At 38.4% G+C, this 20,344-nt stretch overlaps 1 protein-coding gene across 11 annotated transcripts in view; it reads left to right on the top strand.

Moving 5' to 3' along the window:
• The window catches only part of gapvd1 (GTPase activating protein and VPS9 domains 1), a 114,220-nt gene that overhangs the window by 14,580 nt on the left and 79,296 nt on the right, over positions 1–20,344 (top strand). For all 11 annotated transcript variants that reach the window (XM_059993901.1, XM_059993900.1, XM_059993894.1 and 8 more), the window contains 2 exons: positions 12,676–12,889; positions 17,193–18,036. In XM_059993901.1, coding sequence (XP_059849884.1) covers positions 12,705–12,889; positions 17,193–18,036 — 1,029 coding nt within the window. In that variant the 5' untranslated portion in view covers positions 12,676–12,704. The remainder of the gene's footprint in view (positions 1–12,675; positions 12,890–17,192; positions 18,037–20,344) is intronic.

Below are 20,344 nucleotides of genomic sequence, written 5' to 3'. Positions count from 1 at the left end.
AATGACAGGAATAAATTAACCAAAGGCTTTGTTTACTTATTTATCTTGGATACAGCATGGTGACAGGCTTTACCATCCCAATGAGCCTATGCTGCCCAAATATATCCATGTGACTAATTAACCTACTAACCCATATGTCTTTGGAATGTGGGAGGAAACCAGAACACCTGGAGGAAACCCATGTTGTCACGGAGAATGTGGAAACTCCTTGGAGAGAGTGAAGGGAATTGAACTTGGCTTGCTGGCATTGTAATAGTGTTATACTAACTGTAAAGCTACTGTGACGCCTATTGTTAACATCAAAAACTTCTAAGTATAAGAATGGTTACAAGGACTTATTATTTTTTGCTCATTATTTATTGCTATTCATTTATATCTGCATTTGCAGTTTGTTGTCCATTGACCCTGTTTTCAGTTATTGTTTTATGGATTTGCTAAGAATGCCTAAAGAAAAAAAGAATCTCATGGTTGTATGTGGTGACATATATGCAGTCTGATAATTTTATTTTGAACATGGGACAAGACCGTTTGGCACACATGTCCATGCTGGTTTTCAAAGCTCAACAGCTTGAACCCATCTTGGAGCTGCTCGTCTATAGTCATTCAGGTCATGCCTCTTCAGAAATACCATAGCTTAATGCAGTGATGTTTCTTCTGCTCTCTATAGAACTATGTTATAGACATGAGATTCTGCAGATGCTGGAATTCTTGAATAGTTCTGTATTATCCTGGACCTGGCTTGCTACCAGACTCGCTACTTTTGACTCCCACCTATGTTTACTTCTTTTTAGATTCAGAGGGCCAAGTGAGTTTGATACTCAATCTCTGGATCTCTGGTGAAGAGGATCCAGCCTTGTGCTTGGAGTGGATTAAAAGGCCATATGTTCTGAAGGCATGTTCTTCACTGATAGCCTTTCAATTCCTTCAGTTTTCAAATAAGTTGTAGACTTGTTAAAATGCCAGCAAATATTAAAAAGTAAAATTTAAATAATTTAACACATTTTCCATGGGATCACTCCAAGGTTTCCACAAGAATAAAATAAAGGTTGCATGTGGAGTGCATCAGGACCCTTGTCAGGGAGTCACGTTTCCTTTTAAACTTGATGCTACATGTAGTGATATCAATATCTGATCTTAACTGTATCTTGGATGTGCTATTAACTGTGCATGTGTTGGGAATCTGAACCTTCCTGAGATAAAAATACACTGTGTTCATATCAAATACACACTGCGTGTATGTTTGTGGTCTTCTGCTGCTGTAGCCCATCTGCTCCAAGGGTTGATGTGATGTGCGTTATGAGATGCTCTTCTGTGCACCGCTGTTTGTTGTTCCTTCACGTGCTTAGTGGTGCATCCTTTTGCTGTTTCCTTAGCATTTGTCTGTTCTTCACGGGTTCGCATTGCTACCTTGATGCCCAACCCAGCACGGATTGAAAACGTGCAAGGAGCTGGCCGGATTCAAACCCAGGACCACTGGTCTCGAAGTCCAGTGCTGGTGTCACCACACAATTGGCCAGCTGGACGCCACTGTTGTAACGCATGGTTATTTGAGTTACTGCTGCCTTCCTGTCAGCTTGAACCAGCCTGGCTGTTCTCCTCTGACCTCTCATTAATTTGTGTTCACAGAACTAACTCTCATTGGATATTTTTTGTTTCTCATACTATGTTCTGTAAACTCTAGAGACTGTTGTATGTGACAATCCTAGGAGATCAGCAGTTTCTGAGATACTCAAACTTCCCCATCTGACACCAACAATCATTCCACGATCAAAATCACTTAGATCATATTTCTTCCCCATTCTAATGTTTGGTCTGAACCTCTTGACCATGTCTATATGTTTTTTTATGCATGGAGTTGCTGCCACATGATTGGCTGGTTATATATTTGCATTAATGAGAAGGTGTATAGGTGAAACTAATAAAATGGCTACTGAGTGTAGTTGATAACTGCTGGTTCTCTTTGCATTTCCAGCTATTATGCAGCACAAATAGACCCACAGAGTACTTGCAGCCTTGGAAATGTAATCCTTCTCTGTATTGGTCTAACAGTACCCTTTTCTGTTTATGGCAGAGACTTCATTAATGTGATGCTCTTGGTTCCTAGCTGTGTTTACTTTTACACTTAAAGCTTGTGACTTTAAGAATCTTTGTGCAGGCTAACTGTATTTGCTTCACAACCATCTCAAGTAGAGAGAGAAGTTAAGCATGGTTTTTTTGTTGTTTTGGATTAGATTTGTATGGATAATTAAAATGACAGAACTTGAAATTGATTGCACCATTCAATTCCTCAAATATTTAATATAGTAGATTCCAGTTAATTGGGACACATCATTTGGGCCCAATTAAGTGGCTGCCCCAGTTAGCCAAGGTTTCTTGGAAATAGTTAAAGTATAAAAAAAGACAAAATACCATTTAATTGAGCAACAAGTTGTGCACTTAAAAAAAACAGAAAAAAATTATAACACTACTATTACTACTGGTAGTTGTCAGTCATATCTGAAGGTGACAGAAATTCTGTGTGGAAGAGTTTTTAAAGTGGAAAAGCCATTTCACTGGGGCAATTATGCTGTTCAACCTCAGAAGTCCAGGGCCAGTGGTATGAGTTAGGAGCCTTCCTCAGTTTTGGTGGTTGACCGTAACTACTGGTCGTGCTCTTTGCTCTCCCTGCGGTGTTGCAGAACCACTTTCTTGGCTATTGGATCTCACTCCAAATCTCATTCACTCAGTCCACCAGGGCTAATTTTGCATATCCTACTTTGGTATGATATCTGCCAGCTAAACTCACCTGATTTCGCCTACCTGTCAAAGCAGTGTACCAGGGTGTGGCTGCTTTTGCATGCAAACAGTTACTTTGACCTGTAGGTGAGAGCTAGGTGTTCAGTGGGGGCCAAAGGGAACATTCAGAATGATTGTCGATACCTTTAACTTCTTTGTCATTCCTAACTTGCTGAAGTAGTGAATACAGTTTATTTTCACTCCTAGTCTGATTGCTTGAAACTTCAGTAAGCAAAGCAGTTCTGAATAGTCTTGCTGCTTATTTCTCATTATCAATGACAAAAGTTATCGCTTTTTGAAAACAAACACATGCACATGCTACTTAGAAACTTTGCTTCATGCATGGTGTAGTGTCTAATGGCCATACAAGCGCACGCGATTAACGCTGTTAGAAACTGTTCAGCATCTGTCTCATGGCCCAATTAAGCCCTATAAATGAAGGGAATCCAGTTATTTTCTAGGTTAATTTTTTGTTCTTTGAGAGTTTTCCCAATTAAGTGGCTGCCCTGATTAATGGGAATCCACTGTATTTTGTTTTCAGACTAATGACTTCCATCCTGTCCTCTGGGTTTTGACTGTTGAAAAAAATGTGAGAGCTTAACCTTGCTCCTGGTTAGACTCTGTTTCTTTTGAAGATTAGCAAACTTGCAACTGTTTCCTGTTATCTCTCAAAACACACCATTGTAGTAACTCAGAAGCATCGTACAGATCCTTTTGAAATACAGGTGATGGTTCGTTGTACACTACTGTCAAGTTTCCTGTGTTAATGGCAAAATTAGCTTGATTTTGTATCTGTAGGTTTTTTTCCCCCCAAGAATGATTTCACTGTACAAAGATCACATGCTCTTTTTTGGTTAATTTCACCTTGTATTTGTATGATGGTACTGTGTCTAATTTTAGCTAGTGTTGTTTGTTTATAATCACAATGCAGTAGCAATCTTTCATTTAATAATACAGATAATTGCAAAAGAACAGGATTAGGTCACTTTATTGCTGATGACATTCCACTGATAAGGAACCAAGAATAATCCTGTTCAACGTTGTTTTGTTTATGTAGTATTTTGTATATGCCTGGATGGTGCATCAAATTGTTATTTTCATCCACTTGTCACATTTTTTTGTGCCCAGTACAGAAGGCTGCAGTTAAAAGCAAGCACTTGTTTCCTTGAAACTGTGAATAATCCTCTGCACTTTGCAACAGTTTCTGCCTGATGTGGTAAAATAAATCTCTTACACAGATGATGAGCTAAGTGCAAGTAACTTTAGATTTTTTGTATTTTATTGACTTCATCTTTTTGTGATGAACTGCGTATCTTGGGTTTTTAAGGAAATACCATGATTCTTAGGCGAGAAGCAAAGTGAAGTACAGGGTTGTTCTGTTCCTGACTCTTTGGGGCATCACCCCTTGATAAAATGCATCGATATTGGACAGTATTGGTAGTGCTCTAATTTGTTCTGTGTTTCATTTAAATACATAATTTGTTACAGTTTATCTTTTTAATATACTTTTTGAACTATTTCCATGAAATAGGGCAGCTGCTTAATTGGGCCCAAATGTACTGGTCCTGATGTGTCCCAGTTAAGTGGAATCCACTATATTAAATAATCAAGGAATTTGATGATGCAGTCAATTTGAAGTTCTGTCATTTTTGTTATTCATACAAATCTAATCCAAAACAACAAAAGGCATGCTTAATTTCTCCCTCCACTTGAGATAGTTGTAAAACAAATTCAAATAGCCTGCACATAGATTCTTAAAGTCACAGGCTTTAAGTGTAAAAGTATACGAAGTATATATATATATATATATACACACACACACATATACATAGTGTAAAAGGAACAACAACATTGCATTAATAAAGTCTCTGCACTGAACAGAAAAGGGTACTGTTAGACCAGTACAGAGAAGATTACACTTCCAAGGCTGAAGTTTCTCTGTGGGTCTAATTGTGCTGCATGATAACTGGCAATGCAAATAGAACCAGTGCAGTTATCAACTGCACTCAGTAGCAGCCTTATTAGATACACCTGTACATCTGCTCATTAATGCAAATATCTAATCAGCCAATCATGTGACAGCAGCTCAATGCATAAAAGCATGCAGACACGATCAAGAGGTTCATTTGCTGTTCAGACCAAACATCAGAATGGGGAAGAAATATGATCAAAGTAACTTTGACAGTGGAATGTTGTTGGTGCCAGATAGGGTGGTATGAGTATCTCAGAAACTGCCAATCTCCTGGGATTTTCACTCATAACAGTCTCCAGAGTTTACGGAGAATAGTTCAACAAATAAAATAAATCTAGTGAGCGGCAGTCCTGTAGGTGAAAATGCCTTGTTAATGAGAGACATCAGAAGAAAATAGACAGGAAGGTGATAGTAACTCAAATAACCATGAGTTTCTTCAGTGGTGTGCAGAAGACCATCTCTGAATAAATAATATAGCAGTAGAAGACCGTGAACGTAGTCAGCGACCACTATATATATTTTTATAGGTGCACTGTAGAAAGCATTCTTCTCGGGTGCATCACAACCTGGTATGGAAGTTGTCCTGTCCAAGACCAGAAGAAGCTGCAGAAGATCGTGAACATAGCCCAGCACATCACACAAATCAATCTTCCGTCCTTGGACTCACTTTACACCGCACGCTGTCGGAGCAGTGCTGCCAGGATAATCAAGGGCATGACCCACCCAGCCAACACACTTTTTGTCCCTCTTCCCTCCGGGAGAAGGTTCAGGAGCATGAAGATTCGTACGGCCAGATTTGGGAGCAGCTTCTTTCCAACTGTGATAAGACTGCTGAATGGATCCTGACCTGGATCTGGGCCATGCCTTCCAAATATCCGGACCTGACTCGCACTACCTTACTTTCCCTTTTTTTATTTTCTAATTATGATTTATAATTTAAATTTTTATCATATTGACTTCGATTTGTACTTCTGCGAAGCGCAGAATCAAATGTCACTGTGATGATTGTACGCTCTAGTATCAGTTGTTTGGTGACAATAAAGTAAAGTATATGGGAGGGGGGAAAGCAGCCCTAACTGTTTTGAGATCTAGCCAATAAAGTAGCAGCTGAGTGTAGCTTGGTTAAGGTTGATTCACTGTTTGAGCAGTGATTCAAAAGAAAGTTTGAATCCAATTTTTTCTCCTCTGGTATACTTTGCTGTCCTACTTTTATACTCGTATTCTGAAGTCCTAGTACTGAGCTGCAGGTCCTAAGCAGCTAATATAAACTTTATTTTGTCTGAGCAAGTTTTGTAAAGATTAAATTTCCTTGGATAATTGCCAGTCATCATCATTCTATGCCGTCTTGTATTGACGTGGTCTTATCTGTGAGCATGATGACCATGAGTGTGTGCCTTCAGCAATTCAGGAAAGCTTCTTTTCCTCTGCCATCCAATTTCTATATGGACATTGAAACCTTGACCACTACCACATTACTTTGTTTTTATTTTTAGCACTGCTTATTTTAACTTAATTATTGATAGATATTTACTTACTGTAATTCATTTTTTCCCTTCTCCATATTTATTGATTATGCATTTCATTGTATTGCTGCCATAAAATTAACAAGTTTCACGGCATATGCCAGTGCTTTTAGACCTGATTCTGATTTTTCTTGGCAAGTTTACAGAAGTGGTTTGTGATTGCTGCCTTCTGGACAGTATCTTTACAAAATGAGTAATACCAGGTATTACCAGAAGTTCTTCAGAAGTTTTCTGATGACTCTGCAGTAGTTGGATGCATCAGCAAGGGAGATGAGGCTGAGTACAGGGCTATGGTGGGAACCTTTGTCACATGGTGCGAGCAGAATCATCTGCAGCTTAATGTGGTGGACCTGAGGAGGGCTAAGCCACTGGTGACCCCTGTTTCCATCCAAGTGTGGACATGATGGAGGATTACAAATACCTGGGGATACGAATGGACAATAAACTGGACTGGTCAAAGAACACTGAGGCTGTCTACAAGAAGGGTCAGAGCCATCTCTATTTCCTGAGCAGGCTGAGGGTAGCAGACACCAACAGAATCAACAAACTCAAAAAAAAGGCCAGTGATGTTGTGGGGGTGGAACTGGACTCTCTGAAGGTGGTGTCTGAACAGGTGGCATGCAACTTGGACAATGTCTCCCATCCACTCCATAATGTACTGGTTAGGCACAGGATAACATTCAGCCAGAGACTCATTCCACCGAGATGCAACACTGAGCGTCATAGGAAGTCATTCCTGCCTGTGGCCATCAAACTTTACAACTCCTCCCTCGGAGTGTCAGACACCCTGAGCCAATAAGCTGGTCCTGGACTTATTTCCACTTGGCATTATTTATTTATTATTGTTTAATTATTTATAGTTTTACATTGCTATATTTCTACACGATTATTGGTTGGTGCGACTGTAACGAAACCCAATTTCCCTCAGGATCAATAAAGTATGTCTGTCTGTATTATCAATGTTTTTCAGCAATTATCTGCTTGGTGTCAGTGGTTATGTAACCAGGACTTGTGATATGGACCAGCTGCTCATATGATCATCCACTACCTACTCCCATGGCTTCAGGTGACCCTGATCGGGGATGGGGGGTTGTGGCTAAGCAGGTGCTACACCTTGCTTAGAGTGGCCTGCAGGCTAGCAGAGTGGAGGAGTGCCTGACACCTCCTTTGATAGAGATGTATATCTCCACCCCCACCACACATAATTGCCAAGAGAGGTCTGAAGTAAATAAAGCCAGACATTTTAAGTAGATGCACAGTTAGTCTGCTGCTGTGACAAGATTTTCCAGTTTAACTCACTGAGGAATAATTTAATGTTTATCTTTAAATTTATCTTGGCAAAATAAATTGTTTTGCTTGGACTTTTTCTTTCATACAGATTCTGCTAGGAAGTTGTGTATTACTACAGTTCAGAGTCATCTCCTTGATTAATAATTAGCAAAGTTTAGCAAATAATTAGCAAAGTTTAGCAAATGAAGTTTTTCAGTAATTGCCCAAAGTCATGTAATTAAAGCCAAAAGGAGCTTCAGACCTTGAGGGTAATCATGTAAATTATGACAATGGCTGGTGAAGCCTGCATTTTATTTGTAGGATAAATATTTACGGACTGGATGAAGAAAAGCAAAGCAGGATGAGAACTTCATGTTAGCAGTGTTCTCTTTTCAGCCTTCACAGTAAATAGAAAAGTCAATCCCTCAGAGCCAGAATATATATTTGAGTTAAATGTTGTTTTGTGACCAACCCATTCTCATTTCTAACCCATCCTTTTGTGGCAGTCTGAGTGAAGATGGTGACTCAGAAACCCAGTGCGACGTTATGTGTGGTGATAAAATCTTCAGGGGATTTGGATGACTTTGTCAGCTGCTATGCTAGGTTTTTGACACTACTTAAAAAGTATAATTTAAAGCTAAGTAATGAAGGAACAAATAATTAGAAACTGTTCAAAGTACATTATTGAAGTAGGAATACCATATGCAACTTAGAAATTCATCTTTTTGCAGAGAACCATAAAACAAAGAAACAGTAGAATCCACAAGAAAAAAAACTCAACAAAGAGCAACAAACATTCCATGTGTGAAAAAAGAAAAAATTGTGCAAAGGATTAAAAAAAAGTAACAAATAATACAAGAACATCAACCGCAGAGCCCCCAAAAGTGAGTCTACAGTCACAGAGCCAGTTCAGCACTGAGCTGCGTGAAGCACTGTCCATCTCTTTCATTAGAGAGCCTTGTCCCTGGACGTGAATTCAAAATATATTGAAAACAAGTCAGCTGAATATCTCTGAATTGCTTTGGAAGTTATAATTTCTTTGCTGTTGCCCTTTTTAAGCTTACATTTTTTTTGGAGAAGGTGATGGAACCAGCAAATGTCAAGCAGATCCATTGAATTTTCAATTGAGGTCTTTAATCTTCATATTTTTGTTTACTGGCCTTGCCTCAAAGTTAATAAATTAATTCCATTTTTGTGCTTTATTTTTTTCCCCTTTGTAAATAGACATAATGGGTAAATCTGGTTATTGCAGTAGCGTATGTCATCAAATCATAGAAACAGAAAACTTACAGCACAGTACAGGCCCTTTGGCCACAAAGCCGAACATGTCCTTACCTGATAAATTACCTAGGGTTACTCATAGCCCTCTATTTTTCTGAGCTCCATATACCTGTCCAGGAGTCTCTTAAAAGACCCTATCCATTTCGATCATCATCGCCGGCAGCCCATTCCACGCACTTACCACTCTCTGCGTAATAAAAGCTTACCCCTGATATCTCCCCTGTATCTGCTTCCAAGCACCTTAAAACTGTACCCTCTTGTACTAGCCATTTCTGCCCTGGAAAAAGCCTCTGTCTATCCACATGATCAATGCCTCTCATCATCTTATACACCTCTATCAGGTCATTTGTCATCCTCTGTTGCTCCAAGGAGAAAAAGCCGAGTTCATTCAAACTGTTCTCATATAAGGCATGCTCCCCAATCTCCTCTGCACCCTTTATATGGTTTTCACATCCTTCCTATAGTGAGGCGACGAGAACTGAGCACAGTACTCATCTTAAAGAAAATTAAAGATTAGCTTTATTTTTTACATGTACATTGAAATGTAAGTAAAAATGCACTATTTGTGACAATGACCAACAGTCTGTCCTTCGTAGAAAAGTTCTTCCAGGTCAACGGCTTTGACCACAGGGCTATTTGACAGTGGTTGGCAAGTAATGTCTTGCAGGCGCTGCAGAAGAGGGACAAGATGGACTCAGTGGTGTGGTTCCCTGAGCAGACTGTCCAGTTCATTTAGCAAAATCTCTCATCGCCAGAACTCACCAACAGGCACCAAGACCTTGCCTGGCTGGCAGTGAGAGGGGCCCTCCCAATCAGATCCTTCCTGTATGCCTGGAATGTCGTCTTCACACCCTGCTGCCCACGAGAGGACTGCAATGAGGTGGAGTCAGTGACTCACCTCTTTGCACACTGTGGGTTCGCGAAAAAGGTGTGGAGGAGGACGGAAGGGATGGTGTCAAGATTCATGCCCAGCAGCTGCGTAACTGAGGACTCCCTGATTTATGGGTTGTTCCCGGGGACACACACGGAGACAAACATCCGGTGCTGCTGGCAGATCATCAACTTGGTGAAGGATGCTGTTTGGTCAGCCGGAAACTTGATGGTCTACCAGCACGTGGAGATGTCCGTGGCTGAGTGCTGCCAGCTGGCACATTCTCGCCGGCAGGAATACGTGCTGAGGGATGCACTCAGGCTTGGTGCAGCCACCGTGAAGGCCCATTGGAGAAGGACCACAGTTTAAAGTTCATCACCTGCGGGAGTGAGAGGGGTCGGGTGGGGAGGAGAATACCCCTCATCAGTGGTGTGGATAGATGAGTCAACATGGTGCCCCAGGAGTGGCTGGAAATGTATAGATGGTAAAGGAACTTTGGTAAAGGAATGAGAGTCAACACTTGGATGTTTATCGTTAATAATTTTATTTTATTGTAAATAAGTCTTTAATCCTTGACTAAAGTTCAAGAGTCAATGTATGTTTTATTGTAAATAGCTTTATTGTATAAGGACTCAGATTTAACAAATGTTTTTTTCTATGCAAATAACTTTATTTTGTAATATTTCTGAATAAAGTATTTTTGGAGAAAAAAAATTCTGGCACTACCTAGCATGATAACAATTCACCAACCATAACCTTCAAATGTGGGAGGAAACCAGAGTACCCAGTAGAAAGCCACATGGTCATGGGAGAATGTAAACTCCTAGGGACAGTACAGGGAATTGAAGCTGGTACACTGGCACAGTAGAGCGTTATGTTAACGGCTATGCTACTGTGCTGACTGCTGGATCTTGAAGATGATCTTTGTCAGACGGTTACCATCTGAAGTATTTTCTTCGTAGACTATCTTTCCTCTTACAGAGTATTGCTATGTTGCTCCATTGTTATTGGTGAAAAGCTTTACTACTTCTAGCACTAAAGCATTAAGTTTAACCTAAATCCAACATAATTTCAGTGTACTTATTTTTTTAACCTGTTGATGCAGTCCTGTCAATTTAATTGGACTCATTTTGTCAACGTTTTATTTTCTGCCACAAATCTTTTATCAATGATTGTTTTTGATGCATTTTGATTTGGAGGTGGCATTTAAAACAATATTCTTAAACAAAAACGTTACAAATGTTTTGCTTTTTTTAAATAAGTAGTCATACATGGAATTTGGGACTGTTAGCATTTTTGATTGCTTTTGGACTAGGCTAAGCCATCTCAGAGGGCTGGAAGAAATCAGTGGGTTAAGCAGCATCTGTTGAGGCAAACAGACGGTTAAAGTTTTGGTTTGAGACCCCACATCATGAAATATCATCTGTTCTTTTGCCTGCATATCAGGTGTCTGAATATTGCCTTCTTTTAAAAAAAAATCTATTTAAAATCAATGCATTGCAAATTTTAAATCAAGTCATAACATCATAGCAGTCAATATAATAAATAATAACAGAAAATGCTGCAAATGTCCAGAATGTTGGGTAGCATCTGCATGCAGAGAAACAGAGTTCACATTTCGGTTTGATGCTTTATAGGGGAAAGTTCTTTGCAGAAATTTTATAATAAGTTTGTTCCTTTAATCATGTCTGTAAGCTCAGTCATTGGGTCAGTGCAAACTTCACAGTACTACTTGCATTACAAATAGACCCATTCTACCTATGTTTTCCATTAACTTTTCAAATTATATTACCAAATTTTCTTTTCAAAAGCAGCATATGAAAGAATGGTACCTAACAGGATGATTTATTTCACTGAATATTTCCCCTATTTTAATCTTTATATCATTTATGATGATCTACTCCTCAGCTTCTTTTCTCCAGTCCTGCTGAAGGGTGTCAGCCCGAAACATCAACTGTACTCTTGTCCATAGGTGCTGCCTGGCCTGCTGAGTTCCTCCAGCATTTTGTGTGTGTTTCTCAGATTTCCAGTATCTGCAGATTTTGTCTTGTTTATCATTTATGTTTGTTTTCTTTTTATCCTGCAAATTTTGTGTCGGCTTTGATTCTGTCGTTTGCTTCAGTAATCCCTTGATCCCTAATGTACAGGGCATATTATTTTTATGGTAGAACCATCACCCCACCAGCACATATCATGAGACAGTAGTAAATCAAAATGATTTAATGATTATCAATTTATCGAAATACTATTTCATGTAATCCTCTGATAGTTGAAGCTAATTATTTTTCATATTTTTTTCAACATTTTTGTGATAAAGAGAATAAATGTGTTATCATGAAAGTAGGAAGAAAATCCTTAAAATGGCATAATTCTCCATTATGATTTACTGAATTTTTTTCCCTTAACAAGCAGGTGAAAGTGTGGCAGTCAGTGATGCATCATCTGATGATTAATTTCCTAACATGAATAAACTAGATTGACATATCTTGTACTGAATTAATTTAATGCCATTATCCTGACATCATAATTCAGAATAACACATACCAGTACTTGCAGGATCTCTTGTGATCATAAAACAAAAAGGATTTTTTCTTGTTTAAAAAAAATTGGTAAACAGTTTTATTTCATCAATATAGAGTGTGCAGATACATTTCTGAAGTTGGAAGTACACTACACTTTTAAGTTTGCCAAGGAAGCTGTAGTAAAGGAGATAAATATAATTTGTCTGGATTACTACTCAGCATCTGGGAAAGTGCATAATGACGCCTTTGTTTTAAGCAGACAGCTACAACTTTATCTTGTGCTTTTGGCCTTGACAGTTGTATTCTTGGGAGGATCAAAAAGAGAATTGTAAAGTTAGGTTTCTTGGTTGATTCATTTTGAAGTAGCTAGTGTCATTAACTTACTTCACATTGTGAAGCTGACTCACATTGTAAAGTTTTTGAGGCAATTTCTAACTTATTTTGTTTCTTTGTGTTTTACAGTTGGTGAACCCTCCTGTGCCATTTTGAAGATGGTGAAGCCTGACCTTCACACTTTGGCTCATCACCTCAAGCAAGAACGTCTTTACGTGAACTCTGAAAAACAATTGCTTCAGCGGTTAAATGCTGAAGTGCTCAAAACTGCAGAAAAGCTATACTGTTCAGCATGGATTGCAAAACAACAGCGAATTAACTTAGACCGTCTAATATTAACAAGGTAAGATCAATGTGAATTTAGAGCTACAATCAAATGCATGGCAATATAACTGAAAAAAAAAGACAATTTTTTTTTGGCAAAATGGTCAGTATTAGTTTCTGATGAACTCTCAGTATTTGTTTTATGTGTAATGTGTGTGTTGATTTCTGTTGTGCTATTGTTGGTACAATATTGCAGTTAAAGGTTTCAGTGGGCAGTGGTGAAGAAATTAAGAAAAATTTTATTCAACCGAAGGAACAAAAAATAGCTGCTAAGGAGAAACAATGGCCAGAAAATCAATTTGATCAAATGTAAATTAGATTTCTCTCAGGAAGCAGTATTTAGGAATATGAGGTATACCAGATAGTGTATCATTCTCAGGTGAGTTGGATAATTCTGGACTGTGACTCAGAGCTTTTGCACCTCATGCCAGGAGTCTGTTGCTGTCTGTTTAGTTTTCTGTTTAGTAATAGACATCAAATTGGATGGGACATGGCCATTTCCCATATGGGAATTCTTAAGTTAAATCATTGTCCTGCTTGGATTTTCATTACATGGCAGCTGTTGATTATCTTTTGATGGATGCCACCAATGCCAAGCCAATTTGAGATGAATGAGCTTAATCTGACTTTACTACTTAAAGTACATTGGAAAAACAAAAGGTTCAAGTGCATGGAAGTTATTAACCGGTGTCTTGACTTTAATTTTGATAATTGATGCAAATCTTGAATTTTTGTGCCTCTTTGTCCAAATTAATTAGAATTCATTTTTACTTTATAACCAGTTTTAATTGTGAAGGTGCTTGCAAAGCCAAGGCTTATTGCCCCTCTTTTTTTGATCTGAGAAAGTGGTGGTGAGTTCTGCTTTGAATTCAACCCACTTGAGCACTTTCACAACTTTAGGTTATTGAAAATCTGTAAGCTGTGAAAATTTCCTCTATGAGAAATGTATTTCTGGTTGTTGGGTTTCTGATAAATACCTGTCGCTTTGGTGGAAGGAGACAGAGGCAGGTGAGTGATGGATGGAAGCAGATATGGGAGGAGAAAAAGAAGATAGATACAAATCATGGGAGGGTTGAAGAGATGAAATCAGAGAGAAAGACTGGAGGAGCACGAAGGCCACAGAGTTAACATATGGTAAGTAAGGTAGGTGGTAATGGGAGCTACTTGAGAAAAAGCTAGGCAGATGGAGGAGGAGGACCAGGGCATGGGTAGTATGTGGGGGAGGGGATAAAAATGGGTGACGGGGAAGGAGAAAGGTATGGAACAAAAGAACAAAAATGGGAATTCCAGGGTGGATTGAAAGGACAGAGAAAGAGATTAGAGTCATGGAGTAAGTTTTTGCCTGAAACTGAAAATTTCAACATTCCAGTCATCGGGCAGGGGTTTGGGTTGGGGGTGGGGGTGGAGTTCGTCTATCCAGGCAGAATGAGGTGATGTTCTTTCAGTTTGTGTTTGGCCTTTCCCAGGCAATGGAGAAGACTGAGAAAAGACAGGTGTACAGTGGCGAATGGGAGCAACTGCGAGCTCTGGATGGCCATTGTGGGCAGACCACTATCTACCTATCTCCCTCATCCTATCACCTAACACCCTCTGTGTCACCCCTCTCTATCTTTATTTGAGCTATATTGCACCACTCTCAGATCTGATACAGGATCTTGACCAAAAGTAGGCAATTTCTTTCCCTCCACAGATGCTATTAAACTTGCTGAATACCAGCAGCAGTTTGTTGTTTTTTTTCAGTTGCAGTATTCTGCATCAGCTTTCCCAATTAACTTCAATCTCAGTGTCATGAACCTATCTTTACAAGCTGTTGAAAATATGTAGGCTGTGAAGATTCCCTCTGTGGTAAATTTATTTCTGATTATTTGATATTTGCTAAACATGATCAATATCTATAATAGAATAATTATAAATTTATTGATTTTGTGATACAGTGTAGAGTAGGCTCTTCTGGAAGCCAAGCCGTGCCATCCAGTAGCCTCCGACAACCTCAATTAACCCTAACCCAATCATGGGAGAATTTACAATGAGCATTTAACCTACTCAGTACGTTTTTGGACTGTGGGAGGAAGCTGGAGTGCCCGAGGAAAATCCACACATTCTACAGGGAGGACAAACGGAAACTCCTTATTGAATAGCACCAGAATTAACTCCGAACTGTAATAGTGTTTTGTTAACTGCTATGCTACCAAGGCACCTAATGGAATGATATGAAAGTGTAATGAAAAAAGTCTTAAAAGATACAGCAATAAAATAGGACCATCTTACTTATCAAAACAAAATCAAGATTTCCACTTACACAAGCTGTATTTCGACTTTATTGAATGTCAGACATTTATCGGGTTTGACAGCTGCTAGGAGTAAAGATGTTAGCTGATTTCTGTCATTTCTTGCTTTTTGTCTATAATTGTAATCCTTGTTGCAAAGACACAGCAAACATTAACAACTGCTAATAATTACATGCAAGCATTTCTCTAGTTTTATCTCAGAATTAGATTTAAATTCACTGGCATATCATGAAATTTGTTGTTTTGTGGGAGTAGTACAGTGCAGTACATAATAACAAACTGCAAATTACTGTAAGAAAATATGCATGTTTAATTACCAAATTCAAGGTGACTAAATAAGAAACAAGAATCAGTCTATGTGCTGGAGTAACAATTTCTCAGGTTTACAAATTAAAATTTGACTGTACCAAGACAATGTACAAATTTTCTTTCAGTTTAGTGAAAACCACAGCAATATGAAATAAATGAGGAAGACTCTTTACTTAATCAGCTGTTGGCTGATTTTTGATGTTGGGTTGCTTGTGAAGCATAAGAGAAAAATTAGCTTTGGTTGATTGGGAAAATACATAGAAAAGTTTGATATGGCAAGACAGTGATTAGCATTTAAAGAAATAAGTGTCAGCTAGCAGGAAAATAATCCCTCGAGACAAAATCTAATGAGAAAAAGTGATTGTGAATCTGTGGAACTTTAGATGACACCTGAGCATCCAGAATTGAAACTCTGAATTGCATATTATCTAGTCATTGGGATTTATCAGCCTTCAAACTTGCCAGCACTATATTTTGAATACTAGTCTTTCTGGCTCATGAGAAATTAAAGATGGGTTTTAAATATGAGGTGGAGGTTTATGAAATAATCAAGAATACTAATTGCCTGAAGATTGGCAGCATTTTTGAACCAGCAAAGGAGGGCCAGGAAATTAATAAAGAAAAGTCAAGGTTGAGTATAAGAATATTATCAGATGAGAAACATAAAAGCTCTTATGATTTTTAATAATGTACACCACAAAGAAACAGTAATTGCAAGCTTATAAAATCCCAGGGATGATTTGTATTCTAGCAGTTAAAAACATAAGAAATAGTATTAGAATCCATCTGGAAACTTAAATTACCTGATTTGGAGCATAAAGCATTTTCTTTGAATAACTTCCTGATAGTTTGATAGTGTACAGAAATGTACAAGTCAGATTTTGTACAGTGTTCTCATTGTTAGCTGGAGGTACTAGAGTTGGGAATGACATAAAAATTCACCATATGCAAGTTTCAGAAGGAACCAGAAACATCATGAAGGATCACACTCGCCTTGCTCATGTACTGCTTGTCTCACTCCCATCAGGGAGGAGGCTATGTAGCATCCATGCCAGTGTCACCAGACTCAAAAACACTTGCCCTAAGTGGTAAGGCTGATCAACACCTTCACTCACTAACTCACCCCACCACACCTCCAACTACCTCTACTTTATCATTTCCTGTCAGTCATCTTATGTACAGACACTCCTGTATCTGATGTCACTTTAGTAGCATACAATCAATCTATGTCTATAAGCTATTTTATGTATTTATACTTTGTTTTTAAATTATTATGTTCTTTATAAATTTTTTGCTGCATTGGATCTGGAATAACAAATATTTCCTCTCCTCTGCACTTGTATACTGGAAATGACATTAAACAATCTTGAGGGAAGGGAAAATCCACAGGAAAAAATGTTGGATCAGGAACTCAATAAATTCAAGCTTTCTTCCATTTGTTGTGTACAGCAGTTACTCTAATCATTATAGAGATCTGCTGGTACGTGAAATAAATCTCAGTGTTGAGGACCTGTATATGTTTTGCTAGTCATAGATCCAACCTGAACCCAATAAGTACAGCTGTATCCTGTTGATTTGAGGTTGGATGACCTGGTTTGAGCTGGAAGAGAACTAAGCTTCTGATATTAATTATTCAGCTGCCTATGTATTGAATACCTTAAAATAATTTTGCTGATACTAATATTGCATGTATTCAGAAAATAAACTTTTCCCTTTTTATTTCAGTGTTGAAGCATCTCCAGCAGAATGCTGCAAACATGCAAAGATCTTGGAGGATACTCAGTTTGTGGATGGTTACAAGCAGTTGGGTTTCCAAGAGACGCTGTATGGCGAATTTTTAAATCGGCTCAGAGAAAACCCACGACTCGTTGCCTCGTGTCTTGTTGCTGGAGAGAAGCTTAATCATGAGAGTACCCACAGTGTCATCCTTACAGTGTTTACTGCCCTTTATGGAAACTGCATTATGCAGGAAGATGAGAGTTACCTCCTACAGGTGTTGCGTTACCTGATTGAGTTTGAACTGAAAGAAAGTGATAATCCCCGGCGGTTGCTTCGAAAAGGTGCCTGTACGTTCAGCATTTTATTCAAACTTTTTTCAGAGGGGCTGTACTCGGCCAAGCTTTTTCTCACTGCGACCTTGCATGAACCAATAATGCTGCTTCTTGTGGAAGATGAGGATCACTTGGAAACTGATCCAAGTAAGCTTATTGAAAGATTTACTCCAGCACAACAGGAGAAACTTTTTGGGGAAAAAGGCACAGAGCAGTTCAAACGGAGGGTGCAGGAGATGGTAGAAAGCAACGAAGCAAAGCTAGTAGCTTTGGTAAACAAATTTATTGGATATCTCAAACAGAATACGTACTGTTTTCCACATAGCTTACGTTGGATTGTATCTCAAATGTATAAAACCTTATCTTGCATGGAGTGTCTGGATATTGGGGAGGTGAAGGCCATGTGCACAGATCTATTGCTTGCCTACTTCATTTGCCCAGCAATCGTGAATCCAGAACAGTATGGGATAATTTCTGATGCTCCAATTAATGAAGTGGCAAGATTTAATTTGATGCAGGTAAGATCACTTCCTGTTCTTGAAATATATTGTGAAGATTTCTTTTACTTCCTCAGTGTTGACCTCATTGTTTGTTTATAAGTACAACAACGTTGGGGAATGTTTTGGATTATTTATTAGTTTAAATCCTAAAGAAAATGTTCTCTTTTGTTTTACCATTGCCAGTAAACATGATATTACACCATCAAGCCATATAAAGGATAACACTTAATCTGTTTTTCTATCCCCACATTGTGTACCCAATTGATTGCTAGTCTTGTGGCAAACTTGCTGATAAAAAATTCTTATTTGTTAAATACATATGCTGTGGAAAATGTATTCTTATGATCTTTTTTCCATGCATTTGTTTATATATAACATCTAGAAAAGAATTTCTTACATAAGCTTACTCTAATCAACTTCAGGTCAGTGTGTTCTCTATTCTGTTATTTTTAACCCCTTTTGTTCATTGACTAAGCAATGTGTGGGTGAAATGGCCTAGGTAGTCAAAAAGAAAGATAACACTTAGTTTTATTGTTCTATGATCTTCATGTTGAGTAATGTTCAAGCTGGACTTTATTTCTTCTGGGAAAACCTTGAACTGATTGCTTGTACAAAATTGCCAGAGGTTTGAGTTTCTTTAAGGAAGTGATTAAGATGATGTGGTATTAGATGTTGTCAATGTGGATTTAGAGTAAAGCATTTGACAAGGTCTTTCCCAGTGGACAAGTCCAGGAGATGAGATCACAGGAGATCCATGATGAGTTTATTGGACCCAAAAATTGGTTTGCTCATAGATGACAAGTTAGTGGTAAAGAAGAGTTTTTCTGTCTGGTGATCAGTGGTGAGTCCTCTGTAACATCTATGAATGATTTGGATGAAAATGTAGCTGGTCTAGTTTACAAGTTTGACATGAAAATTGGTGAAGTTATGGATAATGAGAAAAAGCTGTCAAAACATGCAGCTTAATATACGTCAGCTGAAAAATTGGATGAGTCAAGTAAAGGGATACATTTTGAGAAGCAGGAGGAAAGTATACATTAGCTAAGAGTATTGATGTACAGAGGGCTCTTGTGTTGTAATCATAACTCCCTGAAAGCTGTAATGTAAGTGGATAGAGTGTTAAAGGTGGCATATGGCATGCTCTCCTTCATTGGTTGGCATTGAGTATAAAAGTCATAATGTAGCTGTACTGTATAAAACCAGGGCCATACTTTGAGCTCTGTGTGAAATTCTAGTTGCCATATTATAGGAAGGTTGTGGGGGCTTTGGAGAGGGTGTTTAAATGGACTGGGAGAATTAACTAGAAGGAGAAGGTGAAGAAATTTGTTTTTTCTGGAGCATCAGACACTGAGGGGTTGTGCTGCTTGGGAAGATAGAAACACTTTCAATAGGAATGTTTAGGAAACGTTTAGACAAACACATGACCAAGCAGGGAATGGAGCGATAGGGATAATGTGAAGGGAGATGGGATTAGTTCAGATAGCTGGCTGCACCAGACATCGTGTCCCTAAGGGCTTGTTCCTGTGCTGTACTATTTAATCATTGCAGAAAGGCAACTGTGGATGTGGTTCTTTTAATGTTAATGTGCACCAGTTAGCAATTGCTATTTAGATCTTTATTTTGTTCATGTACAATTTTCTTTGCTCTTTGGGGTTCTGATTACCAGGAGTTTTGTGATTAAAGCAGGAGTTCCCAACATGGATTCCATGTTTAATAATATTGGTCCATGGCATAAAAAAGGTTGGAAACCCCTGAGATAAAGGTTCAGCCTCATGGTATATTACATAAAGAGGATGTTGGTAATTTTGTCGTTAAGTATGGCTCTGTTCAGTGTTTTTTTTGGAGATTAAGATGCTGACATCTGTTGATACTGCACAACAGTTTTTCAGAAATTAACATTATGCATTATACCTTCAAGATCAAATTATCAGAAGGCTAACACCTTGAGCTGCAATAGCACCGTATTGTGCTCCATATGTAGCGCATAGAAAGTGACTTAAGCAAAAAAAAGTCATTTCTATTTTTGAAGCTAGTACAAAGAGGAAGGTTGCTAACTGATTCAGATAGGAACAGCATGCTTTCACTTAAAGGAGAAGCTACAAATTCTGGGAATCTGGAACAAAAACAGAAAATGATAGTCATTCTGCAAAGGAAAGACAATTTCACATTTTAAATGAAACCTTCAGAACCAAACTGAAAATTAAAATCGCCATTTTGTGAGGGAAATGCCCTCAAAGGAATAAAAGTAATTAAGTCAATATGAGGTGACACATTGATTTGAAAGTGAATATTAGTACATTTTGTTTCTGGTCTCAGTTCTTTTAAC

Source organism: Hypanus sabinus, chromosome 18 (assembly GCF_030144855.1).
Source record: "Hypanus sabinus isolate sHypSab1 chromosome 18, sHypSab1.hap1, whole genome shotgun sequence".
NCBI lineage: Eukaryota > Metazoa > Chordata > Chondrichthyes > Myliobatiformes > Dasyatidae > Hypanus > Hypanus sabinus.
Note: the sequence above shows the minus strand (reverse complement) of the source record. Positions and strands in the feature narration are given on the sequence as shown.